The 27,280-nt window shown below is 35.8% G+C and overlaps 2 protein-coding genes across 2 annotated transcripts; both read right to left on the minus strand.

Annotated features, from left to right (window-relative positions):
• Window positions 1-4,685: 4,685 nt before the first annotated feature.
• Window positions 4,686-11,110, minus strand: LOC128015978 (growth/differentiation factor 5-like). The gene is made up of 2 exons (XM_052600253.1): window positions 10,122-11,110; window positions 4,686-7,716 (listed from the first exon to the last, which is right to left on the minus strand). Exons 1-2 carry the CDS (start codon window positions 10,741-10,743, stop codon window positions 6,854-6,856), a joined length of 1,485 nt encoding a protein of 494 aa, XP_052456213.1. The 5' UTR covers window positions 10,744-11,110; the 3' UTR covers window positions 4,686-6,853.
• A 7,135-nt stretch (window positions 11,111-18,245) lies between these two features.
• LOC128015980 (syndecan-4) lies at window positions 18,246-26,874 on the minus strand. Its single transcript, XM_052600254.1, has 4 exons — window positions 26,629-26,874; window positions 20,618-20,827; window positions 20,005-20,179; window positions 18,246-19,588 (listed from the first exon to the last, which is right to left on the minus strand). Exons 1-4 carry the CDS (start codon window positions 26,686-26,688, stop codon window positions 19,428-19,430), a joined length of 606 nt encoding a protein of 201 aa, XP_052456214.1. The 5' UTR covers window positions 26,689-26,874; the 3' UTR covers window positions 18,246-19,427.
• Between the last annotated feature and the right edge of the window lie 406 nt (window positions 26,875-27,280).

The following is a 27,280-nucleotide window of genomic DNA, read 5'->3' on the forward strand; positions in this document are numbered from 1 at the left end:
GTAATGGTTTTTATACTGTACAAACTGTATATTCTATCACCCTTCGCCAACCCTAAACATAACCCTAACCCTCACAGGAAACTTTGTGCAGTTTTACTTTCAATTAAAAAATGGGGACATTGGTTATGTCCTCATAAGTCACCCTCTCCTTGTAATACCTGTGTCATACCCATGTCATTATACAGAGTTGTGTCCTGATATGCCACAAAAAAGAGCACACACATACACACACACACACAAATATATTTTATATTTTATATATAAATCAGCCAAGCTGGCTGATGAGCTACACTTTGTATCCTCATGTTTTAATACTGGCCAGCTGAAAACTGCCCTAATGAAAGCACTTTTTGTGTGATTTAGGGTATTAAGATGACAGCATGCTGATAAGTGTATGGGTGTGTGCACGGTCCCGAGCTTGTGCGACATCTTTTATAAACTCATATACCTGTGATCATATACCTGTGTGACGGCCAATCATAACAGGAGGATTTAAGGACATGTTTGTGTAAGCGATGGAAATTTCTCAGTGGGAATAACCTGTGCTTACCAAAAGCTCTGATTACAGCTGTTTGAACAGATGCATTATAAAGCAGGATTTTATCATCTAAAACTCATCAGTATTTTAACTTCAGATGCTACAGGGGGTGCACACATTTTACATGGGAAATGACATCACTGTGTACATGAGCGTCAGGTGGTTTGATGCCTAATGCTGCAGCATTGTTTTAAATGGCATAACTGTGTGTTTACTCACCTGGCTTAGGTTTCATACTTTGGCCAAATGCAATAAAAGTTATAACAAAACATACCTGTATTCTCTAGAAATCCCAATACTAGCAGCACTCAGATTCTTTTGACAGCTGATCCTAAACCATGTTATTCCCAGCGGAACCTGTTTTCTTGTTGGAAATCCACTTCCTTTCTATTCTTGGGGCCCAGAAGGCTTCCAAGGAAATGTATGATTGAACAATAATAAATAACGTTAATTGCATGAAGCATGACTTGTGTGATTTGCCACTCCATCAACCAAATAAACCACCACTGATAGATCATGGGTGCACAAAGTAGATCTGGGCCTGAAATATTCTCGTCTGCTATAACAGTGTGCCATACATCAGTGCCACGGGATGAAGTACTCATCTTTCAACAAGCTATAAGCTCTAATGTAAATTCCGCCTCCTCAGCTCCTATTTTAGTCGAGTGTGAGGACAGAACACGTCTGGCATACTACAATAAACACAATAAAACAAGATGTAAAGGACAAAATAAATATTCCCACAGGGTGGCCTGCCGATGTTTTGAGAGACTCCAGTTTTGGTGACAACTGGATTCGTAGATGTAGTACTGCAGGTGTTGGCCACATTGGAAAGAATAGAAAAAAAAAGTCAACGTCAAAGCAGAGTAAAAGACAGGCAGATTACAGTGTGTCATTGTTTAAATCAATTGATATAATATATATATATATATATATATATATATATATATATATATATATATATATATATATATGCAAATTAGAATGTTAACCCAAGGTTTAGGAATGCACATGTGAAAGCTGTATATTAATACCCAGGTTTAACTTATAACCCAGGGTAAATTAAGAACAGTGTGAAAGGTGAAGGTAAGATAACAATGGTTTCCCCTTACCCAGGGTTTAGAATAACCCAGAGTTAACTATTTAAAGTGTGAAAAAGCCCTTCTAAGATAGAAATGAGCTTCCATATTTGTACCCGGCATGATTAGCCTATTTGTGTTTAGTTTCATTAAAAAAAAAAATCCTGATTATAACAGACCTTCGAAACTCCAGTTCCCATTAGTCTCCCACTCTTGTTCCACTAGCAGATGTGCAATGTGGATTTATTACTAAAGCTCAATGTATCACCACTAATTCTTCTAGCTGTGACAGATCTCTACATGGTGTTCTGATGTCATTTAGTGATAGAAAATACGAATTCACAGGAATGCCTTGATGAATGGAAGCAGCTGCCAAATCCAGTGACGGAAGTCATGAAAGTATGCATGCTATTGATCCATCAGGCTCACCTGTGTTTTCTCAAAGCTTGGGGTGGAATAATATCGGCCAATCTGCAGAATGTCAGCACAGCAGCCAAAACCAGGAGGTCCAGGCAAGCTGGGAAGGTTATGCATGAAAGACAAAGGTGGTCTTTGGCCTGACCAAATTACATTGTATTATCAAAGTCTGTCCAGCTCAAGTTCCTGATGCTACAGCTGGCCTCTTTAAAGTTTCTGTTTTCATTAAAAATTAATTGCAAAAATCTATGTTATTTTTAGCGATGCAATATTGAAAGTCTGGTCAGATTTGATAAACCAATACTTATTTTCGAGTTATGAAGAATGTTGCACTTGTTTTTCAAGAATCAAACAAAACTAATTTTTATGCACAAACAAACCCAGCTCTATCAATATCAACAGGGAAAGCACTCTTTAAAGGGCAAAAATACTGTACTAAACTTTATGTGTTCATTCAGGTCAGAAGGTTGTGAATGTCCTGAGAAAATAGCTTAAGAATTATTTTATGGTATTTATATGAAAATTGGTGCATATTTGACATACATGATATATAACTCTTGAGTTTTTATAACATTGTCCAAAAAAAAAAAAAAACTTCCTAAAACTTTTTTTTCTTGATCACTGCTTGCTTGCATCTTTAATTTGTTTTCAAAAAACATGCTATCCCACTATATAACAAAATTGTACAGACATCTGTCAAGGAAATATTAGATTGCATTGGAAAAAAGTTAAACATCGGTCAAGATTTCCTTAGCCAAAGCCAATAACAAGCCAACAAAAATGTTCAGCTTGAAAGACAGGGATGGAGGGAAAGAGAGAGATTAAGGTTTGCGAATCACACACTTCGCTCAAAGAAACAGGAACTCTATAAAAGTGAGAGAGTGTAAAGCCTCTGGAGTAGTGAGGGTCCATTGGCCAATAGACATGTTTTTGTCAGCTTTCCTAAAGTATCACTGTTAAACCTTCAGAGGAAAATGGACGGGCAATTAAAGCTGTATTCAATTAGCTCCATGGGTTAAAACTACTCTGAAATCCAAGCAAGCAGGTGGTTCTGTTTATATGTGGAAACAAAACACGTCTCTTTAAGATTATGTGATACTGTACAATCTGATCTAGTTTGACACTTTGCCACAATCCAGGGCCACATACAGTGACAAGCGAAATGTAATTCTACAAACAAGTCATGTTTCTGCTTAGACAGATGTTTTAATGTTAAAAAAAAAAATCTATATTAGTGCATGCTTTAAGAATATGCTGTAAGGTACAAGAGGAGTTTATGGTTCCCAAAAATGTAAATCTGCTGAAATTGTACTCACCCTCAGGCCATCCAATATCTAAATGAGTCTGTTTTTTCATCAGAACTACAGGTATGGAGTAATTTAGCATTACAACACTTGCTCACCAGTGGATCCTCTGCAGTGAATGGGTGCCGTCAGAATGAGAGCCCAAACAGCTGATAAAAATATCACAATAATCCACAGTCATCCACACCACTCCAGTCCATCAATTAACATCTTGTGAAGCGATTGTAAGGAAAAAATCCACAATTAGGATGTTTTTAACTTTAAAACCATCCTTTCTGGCCAAAATAAATGGGTTTAAAGGTGCTGTATGTACGTTTTTGACTCTACTAAAACATAAAAATAGCAAATGTTTGCAGATATTTAAGAAACATGCGAAGTTAACATACTGACTGTAGCATCTGAAAAACAATGCTACAGTCAGTTATTCTCCTGAAAATGAGCGTTCCATGTCGGAATGTCTGTGTTTGTTTTGGTCTGAGCAACCCGCCCTCTGCCAGTTTATCCAATAGTATTTCGGTACCCCGCTTCAGTCATGGAAGCTGCCAAACGAAAGTGTCAGAGTCAGAGTTGGAACATTCTACCCATTCTAAAAAGCCTCGGAATCCATCAAAGTAAGAAATAAATTATAGTATTTTACACCTCACAATGAATAACAGTATACTTGACAACTGGGCTGCCTCAATGTATGCGGCCTCCGGAGGAATGAGATGCAGATTCAGAGTTGTAAAAATCCACATTATAGGTGGTTTATAATTTACAAACACTAAAAATATTATAAATGTTAACATTAGCTGATCAACTACCAGTGTAAGGCTCAATGCTTTCCAGCATCAGGTGGGCTCCTCCCTCTTGGTGTCGTCAATCTGGCAACCTGCATGTGTGTCAAATCTCAGGAGGAGGAGCCTGTCAATCCTTCATACAGCACGTCTTGGATTTGTTTGTTACAAACTTTTCTCTTCACAAGATATTAACTTTTTAGAGACCTGTGCATTTGTCATTTTGAAAATGTTTCACACTTTAAATTTTGATTTTAATGAAGTTCTATATTTAGACTTTTAGCAGTTCAATTCTCTACCGACAGTAATAATCTATGAATTCATTGATTCAGTAATTAGCAATGCGTTGCTTAGATATACAGATTCGTTATTGTTGTAAAGTATTTTCTTGTCATCAACAACAAAGCAACAAAATTAGAAACAATTTTGTTATCTTCTTGTTGCATTTCGCAGCATATTTTTTTTTTAAGACAGACAAATTATTTGTTGGTGAAAGCAGTTCCTGTTTAGGATGTGCATTGTCTCTCTAGGAAAACCTCTTGCAAAGAAAAATCAATTTGAACTATTTAGTTCTTTCACATTTGGTTTATTATGAATATCTGCTTCCATCAGTTAACATTGTAAATTCAACTTGTTCAAAGTTTCCATTTATATAAAAAAAAAAAAAATGAAAGTGCAGACAAAACTAAACTGTTGTATGGTTGCTGAAATAAATTCTCTCCCTTTAAATGCCATGTTTAAATGTAAATATATATACCTTTCTATATTCGTACAAAATGGTTAACGTCACAATATGCGTTACATGCCGTTACTTTGGAAAGTAACTTTGACTGGATCATCAAAAAACAACTATAAAAACACAATTATTATCCTATTATCCCTTACATCTATTATCCCTTCAGTTAAAGCACTTTAAAAGCAATAGCAACATGTTTCTTTTGTAAAACAAAGATAAAAAATACCATTTACTTAGCGTTGAACTACATGAAATTTTGCTCAATTAAAAAAAAAAAATTATTATAGCGACTAGACATTTACTGAAATTTCAACACTTTAACACATTCTGATATAAAGCATAATGTGCTTCTGTTGAGCAGCTAGTAATGTGAGGACAAAAACATCAACACTGGTGAGTAGTGGTGTATTTTCACCAGCAAGATTCACAAATCTGAAGATATAGTTTCAGCGCTAGTGACTAATCTGACACTGGCAAAAACATCCACTCTAATATAATTATTTATTTGTTGCTTGCAATTAAATCAATTCCAGCAGAATACTCTAATGATAAAGGCTACTTATTGACTGTATTGAATGTAGAAAGATGTGTTTAGCAGCCAGATGGTGTAGTTATGACATCTACCAGCAGGGGCAAACTGAGCCATGCTTACCAACTAAATGTATTAGTAGAAAAAGCCTCAGCTAGTTTTGACTCAAGAATCTGAGGCGTTTAATTGGCACATTGACACAGGTTTGTGTAAACAAACAATTACAGATGTTACAGCAAAAGTGTTTTCTTGTTCTGAATCCTTTATGTGAACCTCCTGCTGTTAATATCTACATGTTAATAATCTATACATGACAGGGTTGTGCAAAATTCAGAATGGAAGAATGTGTTTAATTTCAGTTCATAAATGTGGTGAATCTACTGTAAAAAATTTTTTACATACATATATATATATATATATATATATATAAATCTGTAAAACAGGACACAATGATTACAGTGGTTGTTAAGAAACATTTTTTAAAAAAAGGTTACTAGAATATTGAATTTGTCAACATCAAGGCTTTTAATCAGGGTTGGCACCAGAGCTCAAAAAGTGAGGGGTGGGGGGTATTCACTTTGAAAAAAATACTACTAGTAGTGTAGATGAAGTAATTTTGAGGTGCAACAGATACAACAAATAAAATGGTAAAAACACAAACATAAAACTTGTAAATAAAATACATTTTTATATACACTTAATAACATATAGCCTATAGTTTTATAACATATAACATATAACATATAACATATAGTTTTATAAATAAATAGGGTGTTTGTCAGCTGATTGCATGCCATTGGAGTTTCCAGTAAAATAGCCTACTGGAAGCGCTGTAGTTTTGCTGTAGCTACTAAAGATACAACACACAAATAAAATTAGAAGTTACTTGGTAAGTGATGTCATAAATACACAAGCCCAATTTTGTTTTAATTGTCAGAATCAATCGTACATAATCGTATTTAAGCCAGATTCGGTCCAGACTCTGTTGCTATCTGGGAAGCCAAGCATAAGAATACTAAATTTATTATGATTTTTTTACCAATTAATTGCATACTTTAATTGCGACCCACCCCCAACACCCACTCATTTATGGTGATACGGTAAAGACATAATTTGCTGTAAAAAAAAATAATAATAACTGCAAAGTGCAAAGTGTTAGCAGTTTGGAGATTCAAGAATATTAGCAAAGATTATTAGAATTCTTTATTAAGCCACCACTGTTCTGTTTGCTACCTCAATTCAAATGCAAGAGTTAAACTGGAATTTAAAAGATTCTGAATTCTGAATGGTGCACAACCCTGGTCCATTCTGAATGCAAGTGTATAGGCTAAAGGTTATAGCAAATTGAACAACAATACGGAAATCATACTCTTGATTTTTGGCTGAATAACTCATCATAAAGAAAGTCTTGAAGTCATAAAGATTTAAAAGGTTTCCATTCCGGTTGCTTTTTAAAAGTCTTCAGAATATCTTGCTACCTGCACCCACAGCTCTCCACCACCATGTCCTCGTACTGCTTGTACACCACGTTATTAGCCGAGTCAATGTACAGAATACTGATGGGGCTGAGTCTGGTCGGGACGCAGCAGGTCGGTGGGGTGGATCTGGGATCCATGGAGTTCATGAGAGTCTGGATGATGGCGTGATTGGTAGGCTCCAAATGGGAGCGGATGGGAAAGTCACAGACGCCGTCGCAGTGGAAGGCCTCGTACTCCAGAGGGGCGATGATCCAGTCGTCCCAGCCCATTTCCTTGAAGTTGACGTGCAACTGCTTGCGGTTGCACCTTGGTATGGGATTCTTGGATGGTTTTTTCCCACGTGGCAGCGGTGCCCGACGCATCCTCCGCTGGGTAAAGAGGTACTCGTAGACGGTCTTGTTGTCGTGACCAGAACGGGCTTTGATTTCATTGTAAAAGAGCCCTTGATTTTTCGTACGCCCAAACACCACAAAGAAGGCTTTTTCCTTGGATTGCCTTCCTGTCCGACTCAGGCCGAGTAATCGCAAATCAAGCAGTCGGCCTTGATCGACTGCCTCCAGCTCAAAGCAAAGCTGTGGAGTGTTTCTAAAGTTCTTGAACAGTTTCCAGATGTCAAACACTTCCCAGTACAGGGCACTACGAGGGTCGATAGGTTGAGTATGCAGCAGGACAGGTCTGTGCTTACCTGAGGCACAGGTGTACATTTTTAAAGTTGCTATGCCCTCAGTAAACGTGGCCTTACGAAAATCCATGTGCTTTTTTCGGAGGATGCGCAGCTCTGCACCCAACAGACCATCCTTCTCCATTGAGCTGATATTGAACAGGTACCGCTGACGCCTCAGGAGGGCTGCACGGTCATCTGCAAAAGTTAAGGTCAAAGATCAATAAAAGAGTCATTGCATTTCTTCATTTGATTCATTTTTGAATTCATGGTTTTATCTAGCATAACACAAAAAGGTAGTACAATTAGATTTTCATATACCATTTTTATAATTCCATGTTTTTTGGATGTTACCATGTTAATACCAGGTTCTTGTACAAAGTATTATAGTGATGTTGAACAGTTTTGGACATCTGCAATGGTATTACCTTAGATTATAGACAGAAATTATGATACTTCCATGTTTTTTACCATAGTAATACCCTGTTTTTTGCACATTCTATCATTATTTATTTTTTATTTTTTGGGGAAATGCACAATGTTTTATCATATTTTTGAATGAACTCATTGATCGAACAGCAACGTACTTGATATTTTCCACAATCAAGCTCAAACATTGTGATTGTGTGTGTGTCTGTATGTGTGTGTGTGTGTGTGTGAGTTTCTAAAAGAATGCAATGCAATATGAAGGCAGTGCATTATAAAAATCAAAGGTTTAATTTTCTCCAAGAACAGTTTCCTTTCAAAAGACTATTAAAACCAGACGACCTCGGCCTGGAGATCACAACATACTGTAAACACAGCATTATTATCAACCTGCAGCTATTTACCAGTGGGCCTACCACCGTGACATATGGCTTTCACTAACATAGGCTGAAAAGACCATCTGAAGCGCACGGAGAGGGACAGAGAGAGTGCAAATGATTAGTGCTGTGTGAGTGTGTGTTTGTTTGTGTGTGTGTGTGGAGATGTAAATTACACTCAATGGATGTAAAAGGACATTATGTGCGGTGGACTTTTAAACTTAGAAAAAAGTACTTAGAAAAAAATTTAAGAAATAGTAATACCAAAAATGGCAATTCTATCTCCTTGTACGCACCTTCATGTCGATCCTAACCTGTATGAAGTGTATGATCTCCAAAGGAAGATATTTAGCAGAATGTTTCAGTCTGTTCTTTTTCATGCATGGAAGTGAATGAAGATCTAACATCTACTTTTGTGCTCCACAGAAGAGGTCATACAGTTTTGAAAAAAACGAGCATGAGAAAATGATAATTTGTAGGGAAACTATTCCTTTAGGTGAGGGGTAAATGCATGCATTTTTTTTTTTCGTGTCTACAGAGGATGTGGTAACTACAAATCTGCAAAAGGCATCAACTAAAACCATTCAAATCTTCTGAGGAGTCAACCTTGGAGCTACATATAGCAGGGCCATTTCAATTCCGTTTTAAACAGATTTACTTTGAAAAAAATAGAAACATATTGAGGCCACCTACTTGTAACCGGCCCAGGAGTTTATTTACTTTAAGCAGAGGTCCATCAAAAGTCTTAAGCCAGATGCATATTGACACAGTTGGTTTGGGTCAGAGACCCAGATATAAAACAAAAACAAATGATTGTGCCGATTTAGTGTATATGCAATACTAAGCACAAATAAGATGTTTTCAAAATATATATCCACCAGCTTTTCTTTTGTATAAACAGAAAAGGACAATTTAGCGTAAATGCAGCAGATTTCAAATGGGTAGCTGACCTGACATTTCAAGCAGTGACAGCAGTCTCCTGCCGTTTGCTTATATTATTTGAGAAATTATATACAATTTAAACTCTATGGGATATTTACTCCAATAAAGACTATTAATTTTACCTGCAAAAATCTAAAACATGAGTAAAGATAGTGGTGACAACAGCTAAAATATTCACTTCGTCTTTTAAAATCTATTTTAAGTTAAAATATTCTAAGTAACTAACCAATAGGTAATAGGGAGACTAATAATGTGGCTAGTTTCAGTGGGTGATTTATAAAAAAATAAATTAAAAAAAAGTAAAATCTAATCTCTCTCTCTCTCTCTCTCTCACACACACACACACACACACACACACACACACACAAACACAAATTAAATTCTTAAAATATATATTCACCCTCATATTCCATGGGGAAAAAAATATATCTGTACATTTATCCCAGTGGGGCATGTTGTCACAATATATGTGGCAAGTTGTCTTTTTTGGAAAATGCTATTAAATAGCTAATTATGGCCTTTTCAGCTCATTTTAAATAGTTAATATACAAAATTATTCATGAAAACAGCTAAATGTACAGGGAAATAAACGAATTAATAAAAATGTTACATACGATAACATGAAACAAACCATTGCGATTTTATTGTTCATCCATTTACCCAACAACATAATTTTGTTAATACACTTTACACTTAAAATATTAAATATTTGAAACCAACATGCATTCAACATTTGATTTAAAACTTCACAGCTACTGAGAATACAGTCCTTGTGGCATTTTACCAATGTGACAACTTGCCCCGTTTGTGCATAAAACATTTATCTTGTGCAAACCAGAATAAAGAGGTACACCATACCTTGTCCTCTATCTACAAAGCTGGTGATAGTATTGGCCATCCCAGCCTCGTGCAGGACGCTAGTGTTGACCTCTCCGCTGGTCAGGGACCAGTACAGCGACAGCATGTAGTCATGGGGCGTCACTAAAGGGTGTTTGGGTTCCACGCTGGTGTTTTTCGCTCTCAGATGCGCAGGTGCCGGTGCGATGCTTTTCTTCACGCCAGCATTGGTCTGTCCAGCCCTAATCGCAGCCTGCGCGACTGATTTGTGCGCAGAAACTCCTTTATTGTGTCCCGCTTGGTGTTGGATGCTGGAAGAGGATGCGACCCTCGCCTCATCCTTGGGTACCCAAGAGCGCGCGGCCTCCCTGCGCCCTAGACTCACAGAGACCGCAGCGCGACCCGGGTTACCCTCGGCCTTTATCAGAGGTGGACCAGCCCGGATGCGAGAGATCTTCGCGTTGTCTGAGGACTTAACTAGCGTGCTCCCGTTGCGCGCCACCGGTAACCGTGTATTGGATTTGGCCGCCCCGGTGCCCCTGTTACCGGCCACTCCGGCGATGGAGAGCGCCTGCGGGATGAAGTCCAGGAATAACAGAATCCAGAAACCCAATAAAAGAGGGAGACTAGTCAGAACTTTCATCCTCTGATCTTCCTCTGAGTTTCGGTGATGGAAAATTGCCCAACGACTCTACCATGAACGGGACTGAAGAGGTAAAAATGAAGCTTTGGAAATGTCTGAGCGATTATTCTGCGCAAATCATTGCCATGAGCCCCCCTCTTCAGAACCATAGTGATCCAGCTCTCTGTCAGAGTCGAGATCCAGGAGTAGGTACAAACGCGCAGTGTCTCTCGGTGAAGTCCAGCGGTTCTGCTTGATATCTTGTGTGAGACTTGTATGAAATCCCACTTTTCCAAGAGGGAAGGATGGCGTAATGCGCTCTTCTCGCTCACTCTCTCTTTCTTTCTCCGAGTTTGAACATGGTCCAGTGAAAACAGCACGCGCGCACACACACACACACACACACTCACACAGACACACACACACACACACACACACACACACACACACACAAACCTGCAGGTGCTTAAGTTGTGCGCAAACCTGAGCGCAGGAATTCCAACACAAACTAGCTTAATTACTCTCTGATGTCATGCTGTCCAGATTCATTCAACTGCAATATTACTTCTTAAAGCATGCGTCACTAAATACATAAAACCAAAAGCTTTGCATAAGGTCAAGAGAATAATGCGCTGCTTAGGTCCTCAATTTATGAGCCACGGGACAGATCTGATATGCAAATGATCTATGTATTAAACATGATTTTATATGCAATCTTCACGGAAATAAAAATGGTGAAGAACTTTTCACCCATAAATTGCTAGTTTCACAATCACTTAAGAAACAGCACATAGCAGACTGAAGAGAACATCCAATTTTGAAATGGAAATTCTTATATAGTCTAGTACTTTCTATTAAAACAATAAGTTATATTTTAGTTTGGTCTGTACTGTATATATATATATATACAGTACAGACCAAAAGTTTGGAGACATTACTATTTTTAATGTTTTTGAAAGAAGTTTCTTCTGTTAATCAAGCCTGCATTTATTTGATCAAAAATACAGAAAAAAACAGTAATATTGTGAAATATTATTACAACTTAAAATAATAGTTTTCTATTTGAATATAGTTAAAAAAAATAATTTATTCCTGTGATGCAAAGCTGAATTTTCAGCATCATTACTCCACACATTACTGTCACATGTAACATCCAGTCTATCACATGATCATTTAGAAATCATATAATATTCTGATTTATTATGAGTGTTGGAAACAGTTCTGCTGTCTAATATATTTGATGAATAAAAGGTTAAAAAGAACTTCACCTATTCAAAATAAAGAAAATCTAATATATATTCTAATAATATATTTTCTTTACTATCCCTTTTTATCAATTTAACACATCCTTGCTGAATAAAAGTATTCATTTTATTAACAAAAAAAAAAATAATAATAATAATTACTGACCCCAAATTACTGACCAGTAGTGTATATTGTTATTACAAAATTTTTATATTTTAAAAACATAACTTCTTTTTTTTTTTGTATTCATCAAAGTATCCTAAAAAAGTATCACATGTTCTGAAAAAAATATTAAGCAGCAGAACTGTTTCCAACTTTGATAATGAATCATCATATTAGAATGATTTCTAAAGGATCGTGTGATAATGATCCTAAAAATTCAGCTTTGCATCACAGAAATAAATGATAATTTAAAGTATAATAAATTTAAAAACAATTATTTTAAATTGTAATAATATATCACAATATTACATTTTTTTCTGTATTTTTTATCAAATAAATGCAGGCTTGATGAGCAGAAGAAACTTCTTTCAAAAACATTAAAAATAGTTATGTCAAACTTTTGGTCTATACTGTATATATAATTATATATAAAATAAAAACAAGAAATAAAATAAATACATGTAAATAAACAGAAATAAAGAAAAACAAATGGAGATAAATAAATAAATAAATAAAATAATAAATAAGCTATGTTTATTAATTAATTAAATAAATATTTGAGCTCAAATTATATTATTATGTGAGCAGAAAGCATCTATCGACCAATCAGAATCAAGTATCCCAGAGAGCTGTGTAGTAATATAGAGGTAGTTTAACACTAAAAGATTAAACAAAGTGAATGGATTTAAAATTCAATTGCCACATCATCTAAATATCATCACACTGGTATGAGGTCAGAGGTCACATGACATGTTTTAAGTTTCTGGGATGTAGAAACTGGCACTGCACTCTGTTTCTACTCAAGCTTGATCATACATTCGTATTTAAAGCCTGTGGAGAATCAGTTTATTTCCTCAAGTCAAATATATGGACTATTGGTAATGCTAGGTTAGACACCCACACACAGAATTCCAATCCTTCCTGAACATTAAAAATATTCACCTCCATAGACAAACAGATGAGGCAATGGAGAGTGTTTTGGATTGTGTAGGTGAAGCTAAGGACACACACACATAAACATGCTCATCCAGGGGTGAAAACTTTAGCGCTGGCCAGCAAACTGTCTGAGATGTTCATCTCTCAGCATGTTTTCAGAAGGATGGAGGAAACATGGCCTGTGGTTTAACCCACACCCAGACGCTTGGATCACCAGGAAGATTTCTTCTGTCAAAGACCACTAGTGAAAATACTTCCCTTGTGCATTTTTCTCATTTAATACAAATGTTATCATTACAGATCTAATCTACAACTGAATTGACAGTGAATAAAAAAAGGCAGCATGCATTCTTAATATCTCTTCAATGACACTCAAAATGACACAGAAAACCTGATGTTCATGCGCTTCAGCATCATTTGAGATGTTCCAATCTTGAGCTTCAATGAAAGCCCCCTAGAAATAACAGTCACCTAGAAATAATAATAATAATAATAATATAAAAATGCATTATTACTTTATTATTTGTCATATTTTATTGTTAATATGTTATAAGTTTATTATAATATTATTATATTTTATTAATAATAAACTAGAAATAATAATAACTAAATATTTTTTTTTTATTTTTTTTTAAACATTTGAATAAGTATATTCATATGTTTTATTATTTATTATATATCTATTATTTTATTGTTTATTTTATTTTATTATTAATACATTGTAATATTTATTCAAAGTTTATTTTATTTTTTATTAATTATTAATTTTACTTATTTCATTTTTCATCAATTGTATTCAATGTTTATACATTGAATTATTTATTTTAAGTTTATTTTTTTATCTTTTATTTTATTTTATGAATAATAATAAACTTCAAATCATCAACACAATGTTTGGTTTAATCCTTAAGTTTTATATTCAGGTTTTGAATCCCAGATTTTCAATGTGCTGGCAGATATCTTTGACTCCCTTCATGCCACGCTGGTATCTTTGCGCGGAGAAATGTGCTGTCGAGGTGTTAACCACAGACATTTCTCAGGTGTAGTCGGGACAAATGAAATATAAAGGCCTTTTGTTCTGGAGGAGAAGCCACAGTCTGCTAATATACAATATGCTACTCAAGTTAAGTTTAAAGATTATCTGATATTTCCATGTTTTCAGCTGCAGCTTGTTCTCCTCATTGAGAGTATAATGAATGTGTTGCTGAACCTGTCTTGTTCATTCAAATATTTGGGCCACACCATTACTACAGACGATTGATTGAGCTGCGGAAACTTTTTTTTCAAAGACAGACGGAAAAAAAAACTGCAACATTGTCCCCTTTTGGACAATTAAGTCTATTACATGCAACAAAAACAAAGGAAAAAAGAAGGTCAAAATAAGTATGACTATTACATTTTTAATTAACATGCCCGTCGGGGTTTAAACACTTTATAAAAATCTAAACTAAAATACATTTTATACAGGAAAACAATTAAACTGGACTGAAGTTTGTCATTATTCTTTGAAAATCCTCAAAAACTACTTTGCACAAAAAATATAAATATTTGTACTATAGGCTATTCTCAGAATTTGCGTATAAAATGGCTTTGAATATGGTTTTTTATGATGAATTTAATCTGAAAACCACGATTATATTCAGTACATTTATAACAGATCTACCGCAGAAAGGATCAAGGCTTAATATATAATGTCTTTAACAAACCAGCAGGTGGCAGCAAGAGGCAATTTTTCTAATGCTGTTCGCATATGAATGAATACTAGTGCACTGCACTGCTGTCTACACACTATATAAAACATACATGAAGATAAAGTGTGATAGACTCGAGTCATCTTGAACTCGGCGAGAAATTTTAGCATTTTAATCTCGCCCACATCTGTCTCACAACAGTAAAGAAATGCAGTTACAAGACTGCAGTCTTTTCTTTCTAGCTTTGCCTGCAGTAGGCAAACTTTACGATGCACACACAGGCGGCCAACATCCTTGTGCAATTAAACTGCTCAGCCTTATCTTTGTTTGCTTTTCTTGTTTACTGTCCTTCTCTGACCTGTTCCTCATATCGAGCAGAAATGGAATAATATCATAGCTACACGTCTCTCTGTGAACAGTCTAATTAAATGTGGTTTTATTAACAAAGTTCGGGAGAAGCACGATCAGATAATCATCCAATTTGTCAGAGGTGCATCTCGTTTAGCTAATCATCTTAAATAGCACACAAGCGTATATATATCCAGTCTTCCTACCTCCTGTCCCACGACAGTTTTTTTTTTCGGCATCCCTCCTCCACCCCAACTCACTTCTAATCTATTTATCCCAAATTGGGGATAGGGGGAGTTATTTGGACCCCTCCCCCAGGACAGCACGCCAAAATATGCCTACTATTCGCCTTCAGATTAGATGTAAGGGCGAACTCCTGAATGCAGATTTGGGGTGACATCCTCACAAGATGCAACTGCTTTAAACTTCATCATCAAGATTTAATGGCGATTAAAGAGGTGCATGGTGCCATAGTAAAAGACTGCTGATATTATTAGTCCCTGTCAAGTCAAAATAACAGGGCCATATTCTCTTAGTAGAGTTTTTTTTTTAAAGAGTCTAGGACTTGTTGTCATGCTTTTTAAAAATAATTTCAGTGAATATCTAATTTTATTTGTATTTTTTTAAGCCAATAGACACAAACATTGGCTGCAATTTAACATTTGTAGCATTATTGATAAGAAAAAAAAAACGTAAAACATGTTTTTGATAGGCCAATGTATGAAAAAACCTGTATATAGGCCTAAATATGAGGAATGTATATTTTTTTAAATATCATTATTTATTCATTCATGGACCAGCTATATATATATATATATATATATATATATATATATATATATATATATTTATATTTATATTTATATTAATGTTTTGCTTTAATGATCATTATATATATTAATGTTTCGCTTATTTATTTATTTTATTTATTTATTTTAACCATTATTATATATTTGCTTCTGGTTAATGATTAAAAAAATATGTGCCGACTTGTACAAAACTGAAATATTAGGCTACTGAAGCACTAAGATTAACTTGTCTGTCAAAATATACTGTAATTATAGGCTTGTGGAATTTAGACTAATAATCTTGCAGTTAGTAAGATTTTAGTGACAACAAGGCCTGCAGTTGCATAAACACAGAAACTATGTTAAGACTGTGTCTTACAGAATAGTTTGAATAACTAACAGTTAGCCAAGAGATAATACGTCTTATTTTTCGGATTCACATTAAACCAATCTACCTTTTTGTAACTTACTTTAAAAAAAGTTATGACCAAAAAAATAATTTAGAAGAGTAACTTTTTAAGACTAGTCTAAGCTGTTTTTGCAACCCGCTCCTGATGTTCATTATGTTCAATCTAAATGTAGGGGTTACTTTAAAATGAGTTGAACTAGTTGCAATAAGAAAAGCACAATAATATAGCAAATTCTTTCTATATAGTGCGTTTATATGGCAAGCGGCCGTTTTCTCCTGTGTGTTTTGCCCCACCTCTTGAGTAAACAAACCCGGGCTGGAGTTGAAAGTGAAAAGGCACCGTTCATCTTACAATAGGATTGCGTAATACATGACAGTTTGAACATTTTCCAGAACCTTCCATGACTTGTTTTTTCTGAAATGCATTCAGATGTGCAGCAGGAAACGCGAGCGTTCCGTGAGGCGGGAAAAATGCCCAATAATAGGCTACTTCTTTGTCTAGTCCATTCAACCTGTTACTGGAAGCATGGTTTTTCCCCAACAGATAAAAGATTAACTTATCATGGAAACTGCCACATTTGCATCTATTTTCAATCTGTATAAGATATTTTTACAGCACATCTTTGGAAGATTTAATCAATTGCAAGGGAACTTCCCCGTGCAGGTCAGGTCATTTCATTTCTGTATTGCCAAGCAGGCTTCAACTGGTTTTCCTAAATGTCTCAACCAACTGTTCGTGCTAAATTAGGTAAGGAAGTGTGACGTCAGAGGGCATGTGTTCAACACACCCTGTCAATAACCATTATAATATTGCATTATCAAACAGACGATCAGCCTTAAGCGGTTATAAAAAAAAAAAGTATTTAGCCACTATGCCAAGCTTAACATTTTATGAAACTCATTGTATAACAAAATATCCGACCAAAAAGTGTGGCTAATTTTTTTGGAGCTGCTGTATATAGATATGATCAAGATTCATGCATGACCCCTTACACTTTTAATCAAAACACTTTCTATTTTTATCCTTCAATCCTAAAAGAAAACAGTCTTTATTCTCTTGGTATGCTTATATGTTTTGGTAGCAAAGCAGACAGGCATCAGCATGCTGGATACAGTACACACACACACACACACTTTACAGTAATTTCTCTAGAGGTGGAAATTCCCAGTTTAACACTGAGGCACTTACATTACATACTAAAGTTCATGCAAGATATCTGAAGACTGTCAAAAATAACCACAATGGTGGCTCAGATAGCTTCTGTTTTGAAGGACCATAGCAAAAGAACTTCTGCAGAACTGAATCCTTGAAACAATCCCAAAACATTGTGCAGTACCCACTAAATAAGATTAATAAAATACATTTGAATCCAAGAATCTCCTTAGCTTCAAATTCAAGTGTGTTTGTAAACTGAAGTGTTTCTCATTTCATACTTTTTTCCTTCACTAATGTCTAAAAACCTTTTTATACCACACAGACCCTAAATAAATGAATTTTTGACTTGATCCAGGTGTGCTTTTGATCAAGAGGAAGGACCAGTTGATAGTACAACTCAAACTTTCAATTAGCAATTTTGAATAATCTCGAATCACATCTGAAGAAATATAGTGACATTTTATGTGGGAAAAAAGAAGTTCCAGACAACTTTATTATGTGCATAAAATAGCTTTATTTTCAACAGATCAGAACCTTCATGAAGAAATCAATGATTCATTGACTTCAACATTAGATCAGTGATTTCATCTGGATGTGACCAAAACAAAGCAGCAGATTTTTTTCGCTTTTCTATTTAATCATTTTACACCATGCTAGTAAGACACAGCGCAATCACGTTCCCCTTAACTAATCCAGAACATCCTTCTACGAAACATAAATAGATTCAGCTTAAAAAGTCTAAAAGAAATAGAAAATCTTCAAAAAAAAAAAAGACGAACAGCTTTGAATTGTTTTTTTTTTTTGCACTACTGTATATAAAACAAATCTAAAAACTAAAAAAAATTTAAATAAAATTATCATATGTACAACAGCTGAGAAAGTGGAGTAAAACTCCCGACCTGAAGGCAGGCAATAAAATATAAAAGTTAAATTAATACAAAAAATAAAAATAAAAAAGGAATTTCTACAAAAACACTGAAAAAAAAAAAAAAGTTAGTACTAGCATTGGTCATGGTTCTCAAATGAAACATTTTACATAAAAGGGTTCTGAAAGATACAGATGCAAAGTGTTTCACGAACAGGTTTTATGCCAAAAGTGTATACTAGGATGAGATGCAAGAACAAAAGAAATTATTTTGGCATATAAATATTTGGTAAATAAAAGGCTATCAAGAAATTGCTAAGTATCAATGTTTTACATTTTATTCAAATGGCTATATACAGATCCCTGGATGTACAAGCCTGTTTAAAGTGAGCTGATTCTCAATCAACATCTGTACCTGTTAAAGGAGCTTAGCAGACAGTCAAGCAGCACTATAGTGGATCGAGTCTCTCGTCGCACAGAACCAACACAGCAATGACATACAGATATGAGGAATGTACCATAACATGGTTGAAATGAGTATACATTACTATAGCACACCGATTTCAGGTTTGCTCTCACAGAATTTAGCTTCAAACATATACTGCATGCCCTTAATTTGGTTCCACTTCTGATGTTTTATTAAGGAGATAAAAAGTTTTACAGCACACAGATTTAAAAATAAAAAAGACATCTGATAACGTAACCATCCCTTCTGTAGCACCGATCGTGACACTGACTGTTTGTCATAACGGCTGGTTCAATGGTCAATCCAAAGCCTTTAACCTGTGAACGGCTCCATTGCACCGTGTAGTGTTTTATTTAAAAAAATATAATGGACACAATGGGCCACATGGTGAAAAGGCAATATGTGTGAGAGAACAAGACGACAAGAAAAAAAAAAATGTATTTGAGCGGTTTGGCAACAGACGCTATGCCCTCGCTTTAAGATTTCGATGCAATTGTCCAGGCAAGAGTTAATTATTTGTGTGAGGTCCTTCTGTGGTTTTCGTGGTGTGTGAGGTTGGCGGCGGCCCATCAGGCCGAGGCACTGTGTGAGCTTATAGTTCAAAAGAGAGGGAGAGAAAGTATGTGAGGGTGTGGATGCTCATGCATAGAATTCTGTGGTAGGAGCTTTCTTGTAGATGGGCGTCCTGCCCAGGTCGTAACTTCCTTCGTCTTTCTTCTTGATGCGGAGAACGAAGTGAACCAGCAGGACGATGAGGAGGATGGCGAAGACCAGACCAACCGCTGCACCTGCAATAACAGCTAGAAAACAGAAACAGAAAAATGTGAGAGAGGCATAATCTACAGACACAGCCTTAATGAATACCAGCAGCCTGTGTGGATTTTATATATATATATATATATCACTTGTTATTGTTACTGTATCTTTAGTGCAGAAAGTAACATAAAATTACACATTTTTGATGGGATAATAAATAAAAAAAAAAGGACTTTTATACTCAGATTTAATAGAATAAAATTTCCAATAGTACTAAAATAACACTGGAAAATACTGCGTTAGATGAAACAAACCACCGGGATTTATTTTAAAGCAAAACATTAAGCACTAGGGTACTAAACGTTTTTTTATATTTAAATATTCAAATGTTGCCTAATAATGTTTATTAATTGTATTTACTTTGCACATCAAACTCGAACTAAAAAACGCGTCTCCTCACCTGCAAGCATCTCTGTGTTGTTGAACAAGCTGTCATCTCCAGCATGGGTCATGTGCACTCTGCTGTCTTCAGGAAAGCCCACCTCATTGCTTTCAATCAAAACTTTATTATCGACAGCTGGCTTTGGTTTGAATGAATCCTTCAATTCAGGGATCTGGTTACTATTGAAGAAAGTCTGAGAAGGGAGAAAACGATCACAATAAAATTTATATAAAAATCAAATCGGTTGCATATACAACAAAAGTCTGTCATATGAACAACAAATCTGTAATTCAACTCATGGTTTCATGAATCATAAGCATGCATAAGAAAGAAATGGCAATTCAAGTTGGATATGACCCAAAGTAATGAATTTTAAATCACTGAGTCAGTTCAGCAATCGGCTCATAAGAGTCACAAATCAGCCAGAAAACACTGATTGCATTGCATATTTGTTTTTATATTAAACTAGTGCATAAAATGCAATAGAAAGCAATATTTACTGTAATGATCAATTTCACTTTAAAATTTGTAACTTCTTGTAGGCAAAAACCTCATTAATTAAAATTCTTGTTCTATTTCCTAACAGGCATTTCTGTAGAATACTAATAGTTGTTACAAAAATCATATCTACCTCGCTGTCTATGGGTCCTTCTACAAACCCAGAGCCTGAGCCATCATAATTATCATAAACTTCTTCATCATCATAATCATCATCGTCCTCATCGTCAGTTGGGTTTACAGTAGTAATCTCAAAATCTTCATTAGGAAAGTCGCCGGAAGACTCCAGATCATCATCGGGCGACTTGTTTTTCAGAGGTATCCATGTTTCAGTTTCTCGTACCTACAGAGACAAATAACATACATGAGGACAAATCACCAAAGAAAAATTTGCAAAATCACTCTTTCATAATGTAATCCAATGCAAACAAAGGTAACTGAAGGAACAGTCACAACTGAGTGACACAAGAATGATTTAGAGACCTCATAAAATCAAAACTGGGGTTTTAAGGCCTGGTGTAAAACATCTTATCACTTTAAAAGATATGCAGGTTACTTTGGCCTATGGCATAATGATTGTTCTGAGAGCACAACTTAATTAAGACACACCAACGCTGTTAATCACCTTAGAAGAGCCACCACTGTGAATGGGTTTTAAACAATTAATAGACTAAGCCTATTAGCATAACAGGAGGAAGTAGATCACCCGAACTTATGTTTTGTCTCTTTCAAGACTCTTTCCATGGAAGTGGCCATCTTTTACTGTTGCTATGATTGCAAGAAATCAAGTGTAAATAAAAATAAATTAAATTCTATTCTGAATAGTACATAACTGTGATTCACACAATACTGCATTACAATCAATTCACTCTTGACCTTGAAGCGGGCTGGAAAGATAAGAGGCAAGTTAGTGCAGGTCTGGAACCATAGTGTACAACAACAAGAATTCACCAGATAGGGGCTGAGGGTCTTTATCTGTCTCTCTCTCTCCTGCTCGCTGTCAGAAACAGATTTAATCGAACAGATCTCACTGAAGTTTCACATACCAGGAAAGCAAAAACATTCATAATGCACAAATGCACAGATGCACGCTCACGGCATAACCACCTTAGACAAATTTACTGAGAGTTTCAGTAAGGCAACAATGACTTCAAGTTTCTTAAATACTGCAAATGTAATGCTTAAAATGGCTCTAGATGCAATAGGGAGGCGTTTTTAAAACGGAGACTGGGGGGGGGGGCTGATTGACTCATTTTCCAGGAAAAGCAGGATCATACAAACACCACATGAAACTGCATGTCAGCTCTAGCCTGCTCTGTTGTTCGAAGACAATAAAAGAAAAAGGGAGAGCGAGAAACAGAATGACAGAAACCACAAGAGGGTGTGGGGAAAGAGGCCGACATACTTTATGGTTTCTTTAGCTTTAGTGCTGTGAAACCCCACTCCAAAATCCCCCCGCGTTCTGAGGTACTCAGCTAGAAGAGTACAGCGGATACTCTGAGAAAGCCGTGGTTCAATTAAACCAACGCTTAAATTCTCATAAGCAACCATTAAATTCTAAGCAAACATATACAAGCCACTTGAAAGAGTTTTAAAAAACTCCCACCACCCAAACTAAAATCTACAGACTAAGATGGACTGCTAAAGAAAGTCCCTCGATTTCTCAGTCGCAACACAGGAAATAATGATTTTTCTTTTTAATTTCTCAGCAATAACCAAAAAAAAAAAAAAAAGAAAAGAACCCTCATCAGCTTTTAAAAGAAACAAAACCAATGCATAAGATAACAGCAGCTCTTAAAAGAATAAATTAATTCATGCAGCTCACTAAAAACTAAATTCTGTCATCATTTAGTTGCCCTCATGTTGTTCCAAACCCTTTCACACAAAAGGAGATGTTTAGTTCATGGTGCTTGAGTCCAAACTATGGATGGAGACGGGCACTGTCAAGCTCCAAGAAGGACAAAATGCACAATTAAAGCAATAAAAAAAATAAAATTCAATAAAAACTGGTGCATATAGAGCTTGAAATGGAAGTTATTATTCATGTCATTATTGTGTTTGCTAATTATATCTAGCATCAGTGACCACAAAAGTAAATCATACAAATTGAAAACAACATAAGGTCTAGTAAATGTGTAAAAGCTTTATTTTGGAGTGAATTATACCCTTAGGCAACACTCCTGATAGCCGTTGAGACTTTGATAAAAAAGATGACTAATGTCTACAAGTATGATTATGGCTTTTATCCTCAAAGTGAGCCTGTGTAAATTAATCAGCTAAGGAAACCAGGCCCAAGTCAAGACTAGCAAAGCTGGGAGCAAATCCGACCATCTGCTGACAAATGGTCTGGCATCTGTTCCAGTGAGTCATCATGGGCGACGAAAAGAGAAGATCCCACAATCAGCGGCTCATCCGTTACAGTGAAAAACTGTCGAGGTGATCCGGCGATTATTCACTGCCAATATTTAAAGAACTACGACTGTTTGCATCTTGGTTTTACTAAGCAACTTCTGAGTGTGGAAAGTCACAAGAGTTGGGACATTTTACAGAATGTCTCCTGAAAATCTTCAAATGCTTCGATTCAGTCTGGGTTTCATTGGTGACCCATCAGAGCTACACTACAGATATTATCCGCTGTCATCTGTGGTGGTTTGAAGACTGTCCTTGTTGTCCTTTCAGGTCACAACCAATTACAGTCTCAGTCATCAAGACAAAGGGTGTCTGTCACTTCCACCAATCGGATTTAACAGTGCATTGTGTCATATGATCTCCTCATGAGATACACTCCTCACACACACAGAGAGTGAGTGTACATCCTACTTTGCACACAATCACACTTGTATATTGAGATTATTCCTTCCTACACTCCTAGCTGAATCTCAACAGCGGGGCAGAAAGACTCACCTACCTGTTAAACGATACGTCACTGTTCAATCACATGCCAAATTCTCACCACAACACCTGTTCAAAGCCCTGAAGCATTAGTGCATGAGAAGGAAATGGAAATTGGACTTTTCCTTCAAAATCTTCAACTTAACCAAACAAAAAAGGACTATTCAGCCTCTATTCTCTCACACAGGGTGTGCGATCACACTTTCCTTGTATCAGTTAGTGGCTTTAATTAATGAAGCTTCTCACTATTAAGTCAAAGACTGTTTTATACAAAACGAGCCGTTCTGAATAGCCCAAACAATCAGTGGTGTATAATCTGGGAACGAGGACCTGGGAACTTCCCAGACTAGCTTAAACCTGGCATTAACAGAGATTTAGACTGAATTTAGGAAACAAAAATGAGAAAGAAATTCACCAAAAATCTATAAACATTAGAGAATTCATTTGGTGGGTTCTCTGAAGAATAGCACCCATAACACACCATTTCATCTATGTGCATTCATCAGGAAACAATCATGTTCAAACTCATTTAAAATTTACATATCCACAGTTACTATTTAATTACGCTTTACAGCAATTAATATTGCCCAGAAATGAGAAGCTTTAAGATTGACAGTCAGACACTGCCAAAAATGATAATAAAATCTTACGATTTAGATCGCAAAACATTCTGAATGAACATTATTATTGCATTAATAATATTTTTTATTCAAAAAGTACATTTAACGCCACATAAGTGGACATTGACAAAGTGTTTTACAATAAGAAAGTCAATTATAAAACATATAAAAGTAAAAATAAAAGCTAGGAGTAAGTCTTATGACCACTGAATGATGGAGAGGCACTGAATTATTATTATCATTAATAATAATAACAATAATAATAATAATATGCATGAATGGACATGTAAAATAGCATTCTAAACAATATGACGGCGCAGGAAAACAACAGGATATTGCAAGTTAGCAGTAAATGTGTTACTAGATGTGAAAGACCACTGCGTGTTTGTGGGAACATCAATGAGGCTCAAAATTTCTTCAACTTAAGCCCGGAGACCTGAGAAACACCCAGATTGGTGTTTATTTGAAGAATGGGTATTTTCAGGAGTACAAACATTTATACGCCAAGAAAGACAAAGGGCTTGATCAAATTGCCATTTCTTAGGGGGAGGGTGTAGACAAAAATAATCTTCACTAAAGAGTAAGTGGTAAAACCAATTCAGATGAATACACATATCACAAGCCTAATTGCTAATATGTTATCATAAACAAGCTATTAATTACTAAAGGACAAATAAAAGCATAAAAAGTGCTATCATCCACACCAATAAGCAGAAAAAATAAACCGGTCAACTTAAGAAAGAGGAACAGTCATTAAGAAGGACAGCTGGTGGATGGTTCTCAGCATTTCCAGCTAAAGCCAGTCTGGCATATGGTTAATAGCTCCACAAGTAACAGAACTGGAACGGTAAACGGATGTGGTCTGCCAACTGACTCTAGAAAACACAGGATTCCCTTTACAAGGCCTCAAGATATTACTTTGGACTTGCAAAACAAAAGTGTACAGCATAAGGCATTGCATTTGTCAAAAACATCTGCGTACACAGGCAAAGTTGCTGAAATAACTAAATTATTCTTTCAAACAAGCAGCAAATAAAACCCTTTCGTTCGGTGCCAACATTCCAGCCTCGAAAGCGATTTAATAGACCAGTGGACAGCAATGCAAAAATCTTTATTACATCCTGGCAAAAGTATTTATCATGTCTGCTTCCTTTCAACAGCCATTCTGATGAGCTTCGCACCCTAAAAACAGCTGAATAAATAAAAGCAAATCACCTCATGCCTAATTCATATCAGTAGCTAGATATCTAGCATGGCCATCACACTTCAAATAATACAATTTTAACAGTGCAAGTTTTGTTTTAAGATAATTATTAACATACTAAGGTCACAAAACACTGTTTGTAATAAATCAACAATTATTTTCATTAGTTTTAAAATGAAAGATTATTTTTACAAAGAAAATACAATTTCAGTTTTTCTAATTTTCAATAGTTTCTAATTTCATGTTTCGTTGCCATTCCTAGAGATTATATTTTAAGGTGGTGAAAGCTACACTCAAATATTACCAACATCAAGGCCAAATCAAGAATATCCACTCCTACTTTGCCAAGGTTTAAAGTGTCCATATAATGTTGAGTTTAAGCCAGACAAACTTGTCCAGTGGCTAAAGAGGAGGGATCTGGATGAAAGAGGTGGACCATTTATATCTGCCCAAGTGTGTGAAATCCCAAAAGAGAGGCTGGTCAAGGTCAGGAGGGGTCAAATTCCTCAGGAAAATGCTAAAGAATGGAAAAGGAGGGGGGCGAAAGGAACACAGACACTTCTGCATGATTTGGAGGAATGCCGTGGCCATCTCTGCCTCGAAGGACAAGGCTTTTGGTATGTGTGAGCTTGTTCTCACATTCTCACCAAAGATTAAATTACACCATCTGATTTACTACTAACAGCACAGCTGGTTTACTGTTCTATTACCCTTGGATTACACAACATCACACTGACGGACAATGACAAGACCCAGTGCAAAAGCTGCGTCTGTTGGTGTTTAAGTGTAGATAAAGATCTGTGGCAACTCCTTTCCAAAGGTCTTTAATAGAATGGAAGGTTTGGTGCTCAAAGAACTTGCATTTTGACTTATATAAGGGTGTGTGTAGGGTGCGTGTGTGTGTGTGGCAGTATGACTGAGCAAGCACACTGGGTGGCATTTGTCTTCTATTTCAACTCCTAAAACATCGGCAGCAAGCTATTATTCTTTTGAGTTATCAAAGAACTGACCAACACAAAGCTGTGGCATCCTATTCACATGTGCTCCAGTGGGAGCTTCCATAATGAACAGAGGGAATAGTAAACCTCATGGACTGAATCCAAAATAATATTAATAATAAAATAAACAAAAAAAGACACAAGGGCAAAAACTGTCACATGAAAGCCAGTGCTACTCATTAAGATACTCAATAAACAAAAATGAGCAAGACTAGTTTGGTCCTCTTAAATTGGTTAAACGTTAACTTATAAGGCTTTGTTGTTTCAACAGGTCTATTGTCAGAGAGCCAACGATTTAACGTAGCTAATGCAAATATAAAACCCTTCTTTTCTTTCGTCATTTGTGATTAAAGAAAACAATATGGGTCGATTATAAAACCCCAGTATCGTAACTGAATATAACATAAGTTAAAATTCACAAAATACTCACCGATTCAGCGAAAACAGCAGCAGCCAGAGACAAAACCAGCATGAGGTAAACTTTCAACATCTTTTCTTTCAAATAAGAAGCCCCGACGCAGAGATTTGTAGTCAGTTTCCGAAGTGATTCACTTTTATAAATCAAAACAAACCGATCCTGTCTTTGTTAATCCTTTTGTAGGCCGATTCGATTAGGTTTATATAGCGTATTTTCTTGCTACTATCCTCTGTGTTGGTAAGCAGTAGTCCTGTGTAATGCTTGATCCCGTTTAGTTTTATTTCAAGACGTCACTGACTGAACCCGCCTCTCTTCCGTGTGCAGCCAATCAGAACACAGACAAACCAGTGACGTGTTTTTGGAAACTCCGCAACAGGTTTACACATTTTTTTCTTTTCTTGTACTTCTTGTTTATTTATTCTACATTGTAACTGCCCTTTTCTTTGTCTGTATAATGTTCTTGATAATAATAAAAAAAAACGTTTGCAAAACAATGCATTAGTGTCCAACATGTTGCCGGAGCACGTATTTACATTGGTAACCTAGTTAATATCCGTAATTAACTGACCAATATGAATGACTAGCATGTTTGAGGAAGTAGGAAAGAAGAAAAATGAAAGCGAGACGTTCGTGGAAAGTTCAATGACATAAATTTCCGGGGTTT

This window comes from Carassius gibelio, chromosome A6 (genome assembly GCF_023724105.1).
Source record: "Carassius gibelio isolate Cgi1373 ecotype wild population from Czech Republic chromosome A6, carGib1.2-hapl.c, whole genome shotgun sequence".
In the NCBI taxonomy this organism is placed as follows: domain Eukaryota; kingdom Metazoa; phylum Chordata; class Actinopteri; order Cypriniformes; family Cyprinidae; genus Carassius; species Carassius gibelio.